This window comes from Lepisosteus platostomus, chromosome 2 (genome assembly GCF_059453375.1).
Source record: "Lepisosteus platostomus isolate fLepPlt1 chromosome 2, fLepPlt1.hap1, whole genome shotgun sequence".
NCBI classification, from domain to species: Eukaryota; Metazoa; Chordata; class Actinopteri; order Semionotiformes; family Lepisosteidae; genus Lepisosteus; species Lepisosteus platostomus.
In genome coordinates, this window is record NC_142612.1 from 15,975,442 (window position 1) to 15,992,097 (window position 16,656).

The 16,656-nt window shown below is 38.2% G+C and overlaps 1 protein-coding gene across 2 annotated transcripts; it reads left to right on the top strand.

Annotated features, from left to right (window-relative positions):
* Positions 1–7,515: 7,515 nt before the first annotated feature.
* On the top strand, positions 7,516–16,021 carry LOC148676028 (uncharacterized). Of its 2 annotated transcripts, none has more exons than XM_088600516.1 (6): positions 7,516–8,834; positions 11,154–11,495; positions 11,895–11,936; positions 12,601–12,723; positions 14,056–14,093; positions 14,417–16,021. In XM_088600516.1, the coding sequence occupies exons 1-6, from the start codon at positions 8,459–8,461 to the stop codon at positions 14,678–14,680; spliced, it is 1,185 nt and encodes a 394-aa protein (XP_088456642.1). In that variant the 5' UTR covers positions 7,516–8,458; the 3' UTR covers positions 14,681–16,021. The 2 variants fall into 2 exon arrangements, with proteins under 2 accessions (XP_088456642.1, XP_088456653.1); XM_088600527.1 differs by having other exon boundaries at positions 14,059–14,093.
* The last annotated feature ends 635 nt before the right edge of the window (positions 16,022–16,656 follow it).

Below are 16,656 nucleotides of genomic sequence, written 5' to 3' on the forward strand. Positions count from 1 at the left end.
TAACCCTTAAATATAAAAATAGTGATGCAGTTCCCTTTTAAGGGCTATAAAGATGTGAGTATGCCATTGTGTTCAGTATGTGTCAAAGGGTGTCAACCCGGGTAATATTCTTCATTAAATCAGAAAGACAAATGAGTTTGTTGCTCCATTGCTGGGTTACAAAAACATAGGCCCTGATGTATTTTTTTAAACTCAGAGCAAAGGGGTTATGTTTTTTAAACACAGCTGGCTGACAGTTCTTAATATAACTTCTTAGTGTGAGCCAAAAGCCACTTTACTACGTGTAGTACTCGGGGACTATGAACATAAATTATACTGTCTCCTCTCCCCCTTCCTTAACAGGAAAAAGAAATAAAGCAAATTAGACTCAACAAGACAAGAGGTAATGTTACACTAATGCATAACTAATTTAAACAGAACAATCATGGAATGTAAACAGAACATTCACACAGACAACTTTAACTTCCTCATGTAAGATATTAATTTAGAATATTTTGTTCCGCTTTATAAACAAAAACATATATATTGCTGCTCTGGAATCAGTCCATAGAACAGTGAAAAAGGACAAATTAAGAATTAAGATGAAAGTCACCACTCCAGCAGATTTGCAAATAAGGCCGTATTTTTTGTTTCTTCTCCCTTCCTGTCCCACCATGAGAGTACACTGGGGCTAGGCGCCTCCCCTGCTGTCCCGCAGTGAGAGTTCACCGGGGCTGAGCGTCCCCCCTCCTGTCCCACCGTGAGAGTTCACCGGGGCTGAGCATCTCCCCTCCTGTCCCACCGTGAGAGTTCACCAGGGCTGAGCGTCTCCCCTGCTGTCCCACCGTGAGAGTTCACCGGGGCTGAGCTTCTCCCCTCCTGTCCCGAAGTGAGAGTTCACCGGGGATGAGCTTCTCCCCTCCTGTCCCACCCTGAGAGTTCACTGGGGCAGGCTGAGTCTTTCCTCTCCTGTCACACCGTGTATCCTCATCAGGACAGGTTAACCTCTTTTGGCCTCGCTCTCCCTTTTCTCTCGTCTGAACCCCGCTAAATAAGGATAGTCCAGTCTGGACGCTGTTTTTCCCAGTGGTGCATTTCTTTTTTCCCCTTCTTTTTGCTGACCTCACACTGGTGCCTCTACCCCTGTAACGAACAGTTCTTTCCGGACCCTATGCGGACGACACAATCCGACGGAGTGGGGAAACACTAGGGAAACGTCATGCAGGAAAACGGGGCTGAAGACAAGGGGGCGTGTCCAAGGTGCGCTGGTGCACGGGGGAGGTGTGGCCGAGGCGAACAATCCGAGAGAGTAGTCCTTTGGGAAAATCCAAAACACAAGGGTAAGTCCAAAACCAGAAGATCCATCAGAAGAAGGAATTAAAAACCACGAAGGCCGGGTCGGAACCGGCGGACGGGGAACAGGAACGGGAACAGAGGCTAAAACCTTAACGGGACCAGGCGCTTCCAGGTCCCGGACTCGCACGATATGGAAAGATGCAGAGCCCGGATGAGCGTCAGCGCCTGGCTTTTAAGGTGGGCTGGGAATAGGGAGCAGGTGCATAGAATAAAGTCTCACGTGAAAGGGCTGGAGCACCCTTAAGGAGGGGGAACTATAATCGTGACAGTACGCCCCTCCTTTTCAGGGCGGCTCCGAAGCCCTAAGAAAAAAAAAACGATGGAATCCAGGCTGCCAGGGTGCCGTCCGCGGGGTCCAGGTGTAGGCTCTGCATTCTGTAACAAACAGTTCTTTCCGGACCCTATGTGGACGACACAATCCGAAGGAGTGGGGAAACACTAGGGAAACGTCATGCAGGAATACGGGGCTGAAGACAGGGGGGCGTGTCCAAGGTGCGCTGGTGCACGGGGGAGGTGTGGCCGAGGCGAACAATTGAAAAGAGTAGTCCTTAGAGAGTATCCAAAACACAAAGGTAAGTCCAAAACCAGGAGATCCATCAAAACACGGAATTAAAACCACGAAGGCCGGGTCGGAACCGGCGGACAGGGAACAGGAACGGGAACGGGAACGGGAACAGAGGTTAAAACCTTAACGGGACCAGGCGCTTCCAGGTCCCGGACTCGCACGATATGGAAATCAGATGCAGAGCCCGGATGAGCGTCAGCGCCTGGCTTTTAAGGTGGGCTGGGAATAGGGAGCAGGTGCATAGAATAAAGTCTCACGTGAAAGGGCTGGAGCACCCTTAAGGAGGGGGAACTATAATCGTGACAGCCCCCTCAAATGGGGCATTTACTTTTATCAGTGTTCGCTGTGGCTCCTCCCAAGGACCCGCGTTGTTCCAGTACATAGTTACTTATATTTCAAAAAGTGTTTAAATACAATATGCTGGTTATGTTATTTGAGTTTTTCTTTGGGATGACAAAAAGCAAAGCTTATTTTCTGAGCTGAGTAAAAACTTCGTTGATTGAGAAGCAATCTAAACAGACACAGAAAAAGACATAATTTTACTTATGCAAGACCAGTAAAAGATATGAATATGACTGCTTGAGTAATAAAAAAAATCCTAATTACCATTTGTGCCATTGAAGGCAGACTATCTGTGAGTTCAGGTGCCCAGGGAATGACATGTTCTGCTTCAATAAGCAGCGGACTAGTCCAGAGAAACCAGGAACCTGGTTTCTGTGAGGGACAGACCACCTCCTTAAAGGCAGAGGGTCTTCTGACTGAATCTGAGCTTTAGTAGATTAATTGCAGCTCATTCGCAGTTTTCCAGCAGGATAAGAGTGATGACAGGCTTTTTCTTCGGACTGTAATGCCAGGGTGAGCAAGACCCTACTGTCCTCAGCCTCCATGGTAACCAACAATGTTTGCATGACGAGTCAAACACTTCCTGGTACCACGAGGACTCATTCAGGATGGTTGTCTCAGCCATTTGCCCCTGGGTAATGGGTAATCATCCCATTAATGGGTAATCATCCCATTTAGTTCAGGTGGGGAGCTGCGTCAGCATGCGTAGGCTGCAAAGGAACAAGTAATAGGTTTATTCCATGCTGATAAAAAGAAGAAAGAGAACACAACGTTTCGGCCGTGGAGCCTGCTTCAGGTGTCAAGCACCTGAAGAAGGCTCCACGGCCGAAACGTTGTGTTCTCTTTCTTCTTTTTTTCAGCATGGAATAAACCTATTACTTGTTCCTTTGCATCATCCCATTTAGTCAAGGACATTTAAACCCTGATCTGCCTATAGTCTGGTACTCTGTCATTGATCTTCCATCTTCAATGAAGCTTGGAGCACAACCAGTCCGCATATGAAAAGGATTACCTGACTGACCCAACACAAGACGGCATTCACCAGCTGCACAAGACTAGAGTATCCCACAGCTGTCTGTCCAAAAGGTTGAGGAGATCCGTGTCTCAGCACTGCCTGGATGGTGTTAATTTGTCATCCGAGGCTAGGTTTGTAAGTTATCATGCTATTCTCATGTTTTATACTTATCATGATCTTCTTTTATACAACTTTGGTTAGTCAGTCAAAACACCTGAATAATTTTCATAAGTAGTTTCCTCAAGTTTAATGTTTCTCATTTTGTATTTATAATGCATGGAAATAGTCAGTTTTTGCTGCTCGTATAAAATGCTCTACACATGGCTACCAGGTATTTACTCCTTTTATACAGATTAAGATCATTGATATAAACTAAGAAGAATGGCGATCCTAGGACAGGCTGTGAATTAGGTTGGGGTAGCCCAGTGGTGCAGTAAATAGCATTACTGTCTGGCAGCAGTTGGGCCTGGGTTCAATACCAGACCTGGGATGCTAATTGCGTGGAGTTACTACTGTACGTTCTCCCCGTGTTCAGGTGGGTTTCCTCCAGCAGTCCAGAAACATAATGATAGGAAAATTGCCCCTAGGTGTGAGTGTGGGTCTGTCCTTTGACGGACTGGCGTCACGTCCAGGCTGTACCCTCTTATGCCCTTTACTTGCCAGAATGGGCTTTGACTTCCCTGTGACCCTGAATTGGAAGAGGTTAGAAATGGATGGATGGATGGATTAATTGGGCTGTTTAGTAGGAGCCTCTTGCTTAAACTGTCCACCAGGTGGCACTCTCAGCTAGAAGTAAGGTGTACAACAGTATTTTTTTCTTGTTAAATGTTACACAGCCTTTCAGGATTTGTACAGCACTTTGTGGATTCATTCTGAATTATGATATAATCAGGAACAGGTTGTCCTGGGGAGACACTTGAGTTTTTTCCTCTTTGCTTGTTTCTGACTTACTAAAAAGAACCAGTACTAAAAGAACCACCTCTGGTTAAAAGACACTACAGAATAAATAGCAGTTACCAGTAGTGGGTGAATTGTCAGGTGTTCCCTTCATCCCATCTTCAGTAGAACACACATGCTTGAGCGTTTCTAGGGGTGAGCCCCAAAACCCATATGGATGAAATTGAACACAGGCGAGCAATTAGTGAATGTTTACATTTGTTCAATTGCGTGGTGAGATGACACAATAACAGCAAAAGTCTTCTCTTTCAAACATTTTGGGTTAATAGTCATATTGTCTATTTTTAATTTCTATCATCATTCTTTGAATTCGGGCTCAACTTCATTTTCAACTACTGTTTCAGTTTCTGTGGCTTTTACAGAGGCACATCCATCCAGTTTCCCTATATTTGCACACAGAGTCAAAGAGGCTGAGCCACAACAAGCTCCATTTCACTGGATTAAGCTGTCCTGCTCACACTGTTAACAGTGAAAACAAATGTCATACAACACATCCTTTGCTAACAGTAGTTCAGAATTTTCTGTTTCAGAATCGAACAAGGACTCTCACTCTTAACATTAGAGTTGTCGTGATTTTCAGCAGCGTCAAGCAGGGCATTTCTACACTAATTGTCTGATAAAGGACGGCTTTAACACTCTCAATCTGCTTGACTGGTGTAGCTTGTTTATTATCTTGCTCTTGTCTCATTCACTGCTGAAACACAGAGTTGAAGGCAGCAAAGAAGAGTATTAAATGTACAGAGCAGTTGTGATTGGTAGAGCACCTACTGTACTCTCATGAGGTGTTCGCACAGCCTGCTCCTGCTTGTCCCGAGAACAAGTGGCATTTATCAACTTTTTAAACATTTCACAGCTTTCTTTTATGGTATTATGATGGTTCTAATTATTTAAAATTTTCTGTTCACCAGGTGTCCATTACAAGTTTCTCACTGTAATTAATTTGAGTTCTTCCAACGTTTAAAAATAGATCCTCAGTCATCTCTATTATTTTTCAGTAAAATTAATACAGTGTCATACAGTAGTTTTAAAAACACAATATAGTGAATTTTCTATATCTCTCTTTCCGTGTATTTTAAAGTGTAATATGCTGACAGCTATGCCCGGTAGGCCAACAGCAAGCTGTTGCCGTTTGCCACGGTAACATTCCCACGGGCGTTCATATTCAAACACGGTCAGGTCGTTTGTCATTTTTCCCTATTTCTAATAATCGTCCAATAGTCCTCCTAATTATTCTATTTAAATCTTTATTTAATACTGTACGGCACTTGATCGGTGCTCTGACACTGCGCATGTTTTTTTGCAGGAAGCGTCTCTGTTTCCTGCATGAACACCCCAAACTGAAACCTAATCTGTCCGAAACAAGCATCAAACACCAATCCAGTGGCGTAATCCCTCAGAGCCTGTGGTTTTCAGATTGAAAAATCCTCTTTTTTTTCTTTCCGCTTTATCTTTTACACCCCGTCCCTGCTCTGCTCCTACACTTCGGCTCCCTCCGCCGTTTACCGAGGATCACCGAGTGCTTGTGTGGGGATCTCTGCCAGTCGCCAACCGCCGCAGTCTACATCTCCTAGCCGAGGTGTAAAAATGACTTGATATTTTAGTTTATTCATTTAATATAGATTTGGTGTATTAAATGTGCCATATTAAAGGTCACAATAAACCAAAAATAAAAAAATCTAGTTGAAAAGAAGTCAGAGTGCGTTATTTCGTCTGAAAGACTGATGGCGGTGTAACAGCTTTGTGAAAACATTTAAAAAATGAAATTCAGTTTTAAAAATGTTAATAAAATATTGGGATTTTAAAATGGTTTTTAAAAAATACAATTGTGACAGATCCCATCATGTTATTGGAAAATTTCAAAGACTTAACACAAAGTGTATATAGAATGAACAATTACACCAATAAAAATCAAATGCGTTTCGGTGCCATATAATCAGACATTCTCGCAGGCACGCGAGTTACGCCAAATACTTTATACTAGTTTTGATTTCGTGCCTTATTAATTAGGATCTAACCGAACTACTCAAGTACACATTAGTTCACAAAAATTAGAATTTGAAAAAAGAATGTGGTGTTAAACATTTGGACACCACAGGGTTGACCACGAATATGGAATATACTGTAGATTCCGTTTCTGCAATTACTGTATCATAGTAGTTTACTATGACTGCCTACCGGGGTTTCAACTGAGTTTTTCACCCAATTTAAATAAAATTTTGCATTTCGACACATGATTTCTGTAAACTGCCGATGACCACTCTTTGTGGGTTTTTTTGCAATTAAACTTGGAAAGTATAACGAGCAATGCAGTTTGTAAATAAAAATGTCTCTATAAATGAGGTGAATCCAAGACTGATCTTATTGACAAACGAAAATTGACGAATATTGATGCCAAGATTTCAACATTGATTTTATTTTAAGTTGATACATTGTAGTCTTAGCACAGTGTGGCCTCATATTATCCTGCTAGAAACCAGATACTACTAGTTAAGCTTGCAGGAACAGAAGATGTTTGACTCACGGACTTACGGTTATTGTATTACAGATGATTTTCATGCAGATGACAAGCTGGAATTCCTCTACTGATCCTCAGGTTCAGTCAGATAAATATGATTGTCCAGGCTTGTGTGATAACCCTCTGCCTTCCACGATCTGGCGTATACTTCACAGAACTGGGCTCTGGTTTCTCTGAACTAGCCTGCTGTTTATCGAAGCAGAACATCACATTCTCTGGGTAACTTTACTCACAGACAGTCTGCCTTCAATGAAGCTGATGTTAATTAGGTAATCTTTAATAGTCATATTTTTCAATTCTCTTGCATTAATTAAGATCATGTCTCTTTCTATGACTGTTTAGACTGGTTCTATAATATAATATATAATATAAAATTGGAAATTATAACTGAGCTTAGACACTACACCCTTGTACCTTGTGTTTTTTGTTATCCCAAGGAAAAATATTACTCAAACAACTAACAAACATATCCAAACACTATTCAAAATAAAAGTAACAATATATATATACTGTATACACAATAACCTTGAAGGAAAACTTACAGTATATTCTGCATTTTCACTGTGCTGTACATCAATAAATACTTTTTGAACATAGTGATTTTGATAATAAACAATGCAGCATTTTCCACACAGAAATAGAAAATAATAACTTAATTGCTATTTACATTACCTATGCAGGTGAGATTTTACATGAAAGGAGGGTTCAGAGCAAAGAATGAAAAACCACAAGCATTGCAATGAGGGAAGGAAAGTAACTGACACACACAAGTACGGACCAGACACTTCACAGCACATAAGAAAACGTCCTCAGAGCTGTCTTACTGAGCCCCCATCATGCCCCTCACAGCAGCAGTTACTGTTCATGGAGGAGCCTCACCAGAGACACCAGCAATGTTCCTCCCAGAGAGAAGGGTGATCCTGGAGCTGCTGTTGCTGCTCAGTGTGAGCTCACAGGTACAGGGTGAGTAACTGGTCTGCTGGCAGGGAGAAAAGTGGGACTCCACTGTCACTAGCACTGAGAGCCGTAATAATGTACTGGGTAATTACAGGAAAGCCAAATCTTAACCAAGCCTTAAACTCTGAGTCGGACGTACATGGAGTGCAAAGGGCCAAACCAACAACTGTTTAGTACTTTTTTTATACATTATAATACACTATAGAAAAAGTGGGGGAAATGGAACTTTTACTATATCCAGTACATGTTTGACATTCACTGTAGTAAACAGTTTCTTAGTAGTGCTTTTTTGTTTTTCATTTAATTCCACTTCAATCCATTTGTTTTATTAGGACAAGAGAATGTATGTAGCCTGGAAGTTGTTGTGCCTCGAAACTCAGTCTGGAATATCTCTGCCCTGAGAAGACTTACAATAAACTGTGGGCTTAAGTACTGTGAGGAGAAGCCTGTGGTTTCAATGCTGAAACGTGTTTATATTTTCATGTTATTTAATAAACTGATGTCAATGGAAGACGAAACATGCAGATAGTCTACTGTTAATGCCGTGAAGCTGATGCACCAGTTTTCTAAATTTCGTGGTAGAATGAGACATACAATACATTGATCACAGAGATCAAATCAAGAAATGCTCAGTACTTATAATAACAGATCAATGTAATTCTGTTAAGTATCAATGTAAGTATTCTATAAGTACTGTACCTAGAATAATAGAAATGTCAAATTGCTTGTATAGATATGTGTCATTTACTACAGTAAATGTTTTGGTCTGAAAATGTTTTCAATTTTAAGTGCCTTTGTTTTATTAGGAAAAGAGAACGAATGTGCCCTGGAAGTTCTTGTGCCTCGAAACTCCATCTGCAATACCTCTGCCCTGAGACGACTTACATTAAACTGTGGGCTTAAGTACTGTGAGGAGAAGCCTGTGGTGAGATGGTGTAAAATTTATGAGAAAACTTGTGACCCTGTAAAGAAGACTGACATGATCACAACTGAGTGGAAAGAGAAGGATCCCAAATCAGCCACCTATTCTCTAACTTTCTCTAATATAACCTTGGGTGACAGTGGTCAGTATCGATGTGAAGCTACAGCAAATGTGAGCTCTGTGTACCAAAGCACTGTGAGCCACTCCATACTAGTCTCTGTGTCAGGTGAGTAGTCATGTAGGTTCAAATCCTAGGTGGGACTCTGCTGTGATCCCCTTGAGTAAGATAATTCACTCATGTTACTGCAATGAAATAACTGGCAAAGTAAAATAATGCAAAAATAAGTGTCTCTGAATAAAAATGCTAGTTACATAAATACATTTAGTTAGAAATGCAACTTATCTCATAAAAATAGCACTCTGTCACCTTAATTAATGATTTTAAAAATCTGAATGAGGTACAACAGGGATCCTTACCTGGACTACTGGTTTTCATCATTCATAACAGTGATCAAAATTCTATACTATAAAGTATAAAATGGTGATCTAAATAGGTATTTTATTAAAATATTTTTCTGACTTTGTTAAAACAGTATTTGATTCCTTTCTTAAAATCGATGCATAATCACACTAGCACTTGATAAAAATGTCAGACAAATAATTAAGAATCTCTTCTATATAGGAGTGTGAACTGTATTGAAATTCCATTAAAGGCAGCTACAGTATTAATTAATACCTTGACAGATAATTATTTATTGTGCACCCTGTGTACATTAATTGTTGAATTGTCTTCATTTCTTTCAACCAGAGTACAAAATGGATTAACATGAGTTGCTGAGTAGATTATCTATTTCTCCAAACAGTTTGAAGCAGATTAATCTGAACTCATATCAGGAATTTAAAAGGTTGACTCACAGCTTACTTTAATTCACAGATCTCCTAAAGTACACCTGTTGTACTTTCTAATTGTTAAATGTTCTTTTTTCTTCTGTGAAGAATTCAATCTGTCCTTTCACTGAGTTCATTGCTAATATTCTTAAATTACTGGCATAATTATTCATTTATTTTTCATATGTTTAAGAGATTTCTATTTAAAACACAGAGATTCATTTATTGATAAAGTCAATTCATATCAGTATCGTGTACATTGAGCAAGGATTAAAAATATGACAACATTGAACACAGGGTTTAGATAATTCCTTCCTATTTTAGACTTTTTTGCCAAACTAATACACAATGACATTTTACTTCTGATGTACTGTAGGCTATTCACTTCAAAATAGCTTCCTATAGTTATAAATATTTTTTCTTTCAATTTGATTTCCTTAAATTAATTTAATCCATTTTGCCTTTAATTTGTAGTGATAATTAGAGGAACCAAACTGAATTCATTTCTGAATAATTAAGGGCAAAAGAGGCCACTTTAACCCTTGTTCTTCATTCTATCAATTGACAGAATCAGACATTGGGCTTACAAGAGGAGGCCTTTAAGTTAATTTTATTGGTAGTTAGTAGCTAATTGCTCTGTGGATCTCATCCAGCCATTTCTTCACAGAACCTAGAGTATCTGCCTCAACTACCTGGCTAAGTAGCTTGTTATATTAAATATACAGTAAATGCACAATTTAATGGACTTCGCTTTAAGGACCTAAAAAATAAAAAATTCCAAAGAGTATTTATGGCTGTAAAATTAGAAATGCTAGCATTTTCCCCAATATTAACAAAATGCCCAAAAAATAACACAAAGTAAAAATAGATTCTACATAGTTTTCAAAGTCAGGAATATCAAATGTGCCGAAAAGGTGTAGGTCAGTTGCATACAATGGGTGTTGATAGTGTTTCATATGCTTTAGCAAATTTGTTGTGCAGTAGTATATTTACAACATACTGTAGGAAATAAAGAGCTTGTATACTTATGATAAAAAGGCAAAGGAACACATTTCATTGACTGTAGATTGCAGTTGTTAAAAAGGCAAAAGATCCAATAAGCATACAGTATATAATGCTTAAAGGCATTTGGCAATAACGGATAACCCTTCCCTACATCACTCTGTTAAACTGAAGGTTTACTGTATACACAGTAATATTGTATATTCCATGTGTTACAGTATGCACTTGTCATTGCATTCCCTTGATCTGTTGTTATAAATTGCTTTTTGAACATTTTAATAGATATATTATGATGTAAATCATAAAGTTTTCAGTGCTGAAACGTGTTTATATTTTCATGTTATTTAATAAACTGATGTCAATGGAAGACGAAACATGCAGATAGTCTACTGTTAATGCCGTGAAGCTGATGCACCAGTTTTCTAAATTTCGTGGCAGAATGAGACATACAATACATTGATCACAGAGATCAAATCAAGAAATGCCCAGTACTTAAAATAACAGATCAATGTAATTCTGTTGAGTATCAATGTAAGTATTCTGTAAGTACTGTACCTAGAATAATAGAAATGTCGAATTGCTTGCATAGATATTTACTACAGTAAATGTTTTGGTCTGAAAATGTTTTCAATTTTAAGTGCCTTTGTTTTATTAGGAAAAGAGAACGAATGTGCCCTGGAAGTTCTTGTGCCTCGAAACTCCATCTGGAATATCTCTGCTCTGAGACGACTTACAATAACCTGTGGGATTAAATACTGTGAGGAGAAGCCTGTGGTGAGATGGTGTAAATTTCATGAGAAAGCTTGTTACCCTGTAAAGGAGGCTGGCATGATCACAACTGAGTGGAAAGAGAAGGATCCCAATTCAGCCACCTATTCTCTAACTTTCTCTAATATAACTTTGGGTGACAGTGGTCAGTATCGATGTGAAGCTGCAGCAAATGTGAGCTCTGTGTACCAAAGCACTGTGAGCCACTCCATACTAGTCTCTGTGTCAGGTGAGTAAGTCTTTACTTTCTTGGGTTTCATATAAAATGGTACTAATCAAGATTAAAAACACTTCAGAGCTTTTACTCAACGCACATTTAACATCTCCAGTTGTACACACAACACAGTTGTTTATTGAGTGAATCTTATCCTCTACACGGAGGTACAATGCAGAGGTACACAGACCCCACAATTTCGCCAAATTCAAATCACTGAGCATCAATAGGAATCTTACTATATTGAATATCAGTGATTCTGGACAATCGTACAGATGTGCATCTCATTTTCTGAGGTCAAATTCAACCCTGTCAGGTTGCTTCAAGTTTGCAAGTATTACAAATGAGATCACGTACTGTTGAACATTGTGTATCACATTCCAAATTACATAAAAAACATTTTTCCTGTTTCAGAGAAAATTATTTCTAAAAGCTGTGAAAACAATACAACAGAAGGTAAGGGAATATATATATATATTAATATATATATAATTATATTATATAATAATAATGTATAAGAGAGGTAGATCCTGCCTAGAAATAGAAGCTAAGAAAACAGAGTGATGATAATATTTTATAACTTGAAGCTTTTTGAATTCTATACACAAATCCACCAATGTATCCTGGATTTATCAATTATTTTTGGCAGATGGAACAGGGTTTTGACATAAATCATGTTTAAGCCAGGAGGAACAGTCTAACAAAAATAGCATAAATGCTTATTGAAATGTATACTTCATTAATTTGTCAACATTGTATAGAAAACTTTGTTTTCATTTGTAACCATCAATGTTATATGATAACCAACGTCACGCCCGAAGTGTTATCTGCTTTGTGTTCCTGGCAGTATCTTGCGGATATTCTTTGAATCGGTGTGTTGGAGGTAATGTATTTTGTAGTTTGATGGCTGTTTCATGGGTTTAGATATATCCAAATTAAACTGGAAGCTCTTCTTGACAGGGCACCATGAACTTTATTGGTTCAGATAAAACATAACAGTTAATAAAAACAACAGTGACTTGATGACAATCCGTTTGTACACATACAAATGATGTAACAGTAAAACCATTTCTAAATATTATGCTTATCCTAACTGACTAAATCCTGTTGTTTGTTTCAGTTGATGTCATCCTACTGTCACCGAGCCCTTCCTGGATACTTTTTATTTACAGGTGTGCTGGAGTGGTGACTTTCATCATTATCCTGATCTTCATCTATTTTTTCTGTATCCGTGGACAGGAATGTGAGTAATGAGAATAATACCACACCACCTCTCAGTCTGTAGGATGGTTCTTTTAGACCAGAAATCTGTTTGCTCTTCTCTGGATTGAGTCTATGCACTATGGACTACAATGTCTTTTCTATACCTTGGTCACCAAAATTGGATGCAATACTCTAAATGAGGTCTTACTACTGCCTTGTACAATTTTAACAGAACATCCCATGACTTCAATTCTATGCTTCTAGCTAGATTTCCTAACAGTTTTTGCATCTTTATTGCTTTCCACACATTTTCTTGGTACACAAAGATATTTTATAAAGTGTGATTGTGCTACTTTTTGTTTTTCCTTTGTATTCAATATAAAACCTTAAACTACCCGGCACCTTCTCAGAAAATAATGACATACAAGTAGTTGTCATGATAAAAGAGGAACGCATTCCTAATACATGTCACCTTATTCATAAATGAATAAAAATAAAACTAATTCCCCATAGGAATTCATGTAATTAGGGAGCTGGGTTTGAATATAATATTAAACATACTGTAGGTACCAGAAGTTTTCAGAATGAATGTGTGTGCTGATCTAAAATTGTATTTACATTAATAAGGCATTTTCATGCTTCACCTTAACACAACAAAATTACATTTATGGAAGATCTGTTCCTCAGAGTTAAGCTTCAGCTAATTAATAGTTATTTAAGGTATCTTCAATATCTAACAGCACAGAATATCTTTGACAAGAAGGCACCAAAATACATTTTGCTTTAATTAGCAAAATGAATTATACCATACACATTTAATGTGCCATTTTTGCGAGACTCTTCAAGATTACAGTCTGATTGTTCATGAATTTAACATTTTTACTGCGTAATCAGACAAATTCTTTGCTTTGGAGTTAAGTTTTTGTTTTGTTTTTCAGACACTTTCATTATTTGAGGACATTATTGATTTTATTTTATGCTTTATGCAAAATAACCACAAGGTACAGACTAAGATAATAAATTATTTTATGTATTATTAAACATAAGAGGATGGGAGGTTAACTGTAGCTGGAAAAACACAGATACAGATCCCCAGTTGCCTGTCTGTCCTATATGAACTGACTATTCATCTGGACTGCAACCATGTACACAGTACATGTACCGCAATATTGTTTTTAACAGTCCATCAGGATACCTTGATGCAGTCAAGATGCTGACCGCTTGCAACCATAAAAGTGAGAAGTAATTTGTCCTAAATTAAGAGATTATACACATTTGTGAGATGTGTTAATCGATAAACTTTCACAATTAGAGGACTTTAAAGAAAGGCTACCTGTATACGTTTCCTTATTGCTCTTTTTGTTTTTCTTAGCAGCACCACAACCAGCAGAACCAGTCCAGACACAGCAGGTAAGATTCCAATCAGCACTATAGCTCCAGAAAGGAAGGTTACAAAATATGTTTTTTTAGTTGTTTTCATAAAAGTTTAAAATTACATCACACACAAAATGGGACAGACACAAACACCCATATCTGATCATTTGTCCCTGTGTACTGTGCACTTCTTGATGCAGGAGGATGATATTTATAACCCAAGACCAGAAGTGCCGTGGAAATCTTATCACTCTGAATATTGATCCATTTAATGTCACTGTTTTGGAATGTTTCTCCGCTTTGTTTTCTTGGCTAGACAGTGGCCTCTGAGAATTGTTTTTCTTCTTCCATGTTCACAGCACCTCGTACCAAATACGTCTCTGCCAGGCAGTGCTCCTCCCAGTCTCCATGATCGGCCTACAAGTGTTCGTTCCCAAAGAACCAGTCCTGCCACAGAGCCAAATATTGTATTCGATGATGAAGATCCAATCAGGAGGAACTCCAGAACATCATCCAATGGCGTTCCATCTGCTAGACAAAGTGTTTTTCTTCAGGCAGCAGCTGGGTCAGAGGACTGTGATGACTATGACGATGTGGAGAACAGTGAAGAGGACCGGTGTTGATTTCTAAAGGTTAAAAAGAAGGGATTGTATTAGAGTGATCAGTTGCATCTTTTTCCATCAGAATCTCAGCCCAGAAGTATGAAAGTTACGTTAGTAAAGAGTTTTTCCGTTTTCCAGTTCTGTTTCCTCTTAAGCTTTCACAAATACTCAGGTCTTTCAAAAGACAAGCTTTCAGATTAGGGTCTTGGTGTTCTGCCATTGAGCAATAAAGCCAACAAAATTTCTGAGGAGATTTCTTAATGTTTTCCAATGGTTTTAATTTTTGCTGTGAGACATCATAAAGTCAGTAATATGAGACAGGAAATTATAGCATTTAAAAAAGTTAAATATGAATCCATAACAGCATACCAAATGTAAAATAGGAGTGTTATCATCACACCAGAAATATTTATATTTTAGATGTGTACAAGATTATTATCATAAATTACATTTCATTCATACTAGTTCTTTATAAACATTTTTTCCCTGTGTAGAGTAGAAAGTGCCTTATAGAATTCCTTTTGATATATTAATACAAATATTTTCAGCAGGCCGGTATGGTGGTCCAGTGGTTAGCATTGGTGCTTTGCAGAGCTGGGGCCCTGAGATAAATTCTGGACCTAGGGTAATATCTTCTCAAGCTTCCTCTCAGTCCAAAGACATACTGGAAGACTAATTGGCTTCTGGGAAAATTGGCCCTGGCATGAGTGTGTTTGGGTCTGTGTGTGTTCTACGATAGACTGGTGTCCTGTCCAGGGTGTGTCCTGTCTTATGCCTCTGGGTTGCTGGGAAAGGCTCTTTCTTCCCTCCACCCCTGAACTGGATAAGGCAGTTAGACAATAAATTGATATTTTCATTATCTGATCATCTCACAAATTTCATTTTGTTTGCTTTGTGATTTAAAGCCTTTTATTCATGATTAATATGAACATGTTGACATTTGAACTACCTGTAACAGTCACAGGCTTGGGTGAACCACAAGTGCAACAGTGATTCCCACTGTCCAGCTGTGTGGGTCTCTGCCTGTATATCTGTCCAGCTGGAAGTTAGCCGAGAGGGAACGTGATCAAGTATGGAAGACATTGATGTTGTGATTAAAGCTGTTGAACATACTTATGCATGTATTTCTGTTGTATTGATCACTCATATCAATCTTTTTACTTTTTCAGATGCAATCTGCATAAGCAGAACATACAATATGTGTTCTGAATATTTAATATTTACCTCCTAACAGTCCTTGAATAAATAAAAACATAATCAGCAATTTATAGTATAGATTATTATTCTATAAATAAAGTATTGTAATCTTCCTGTCCTACCAAAGATGCAAATACCTCTTTTATTAAAACTATTTCATGTCAATCCTTAATTTAATTACGGTCACAGCAATTGTAAAATTGACAGATCATAACATACAGATGAAGTAAGTATATTTTTTATGAAATGTTACTTGCAGTGTATCACAAACTATTTGCATTGCTGTCTGAGCAAAATTGTTTTTTATGTCATTTTGTCATTTGTTTTTTGAGTTTACGTGAGATTATATTTTTGTTTTTAGATTTGAAAGTAGAACTGGAAAATCCTTTCTGCACAAGATACAGGATTAGACATAATGTAGGTCTGTTTCACAGTATATTAGCAACATATTTCAAATAGTAAACAGGATCAAGCAATGCATAACCATTCATTCCATTGCTTAAAATGATTTTAATATATTTCTCAGAAAATACAGTAAAACACTAAAGTACAGGTTGTACTGTATGTCAAAATGTATTTGCTTGTCATTACATTTTAAAGACCACATAACGTGCTGAAACTAACTTGTGAGCCTCAGAATGTCGTCAAGATTTTTGCAAATGCATTCTTTGTGACACAGTAGGTTAAAGAATACACATTTAGACATGTTTGTGGTTTAGTATCTACAAACAATGTGTTTGCGTTTGAGGGCCTTAGCGTACACTCATCTTCAGTCAGCACTTCCTGTGCAACTCCAATTG

Coding starts and splice junctions, on each gene's coding strand:
- LOC148676028 (XM_088600516.1), top strand. CDS start 8,459: ATGTTTTCAATTTTAAGTGCCTTTGTTTTATTAGGAAAAGAGAACGAA. Junction 11,937..12,600: donor TGAAAACAATACAACAGAAG/GTAAGGGAATAT, acceptor TGTTTGTTTCAG/TTGATGTCATCCTACTGTCA. Junction 12,724..14,055: donor CTGTATCCGTGGACAGGAAT/GTGAGTAATGAG, acceptor TGTTTTTCTTAG/CAGCACCACAACCAGCAGAA.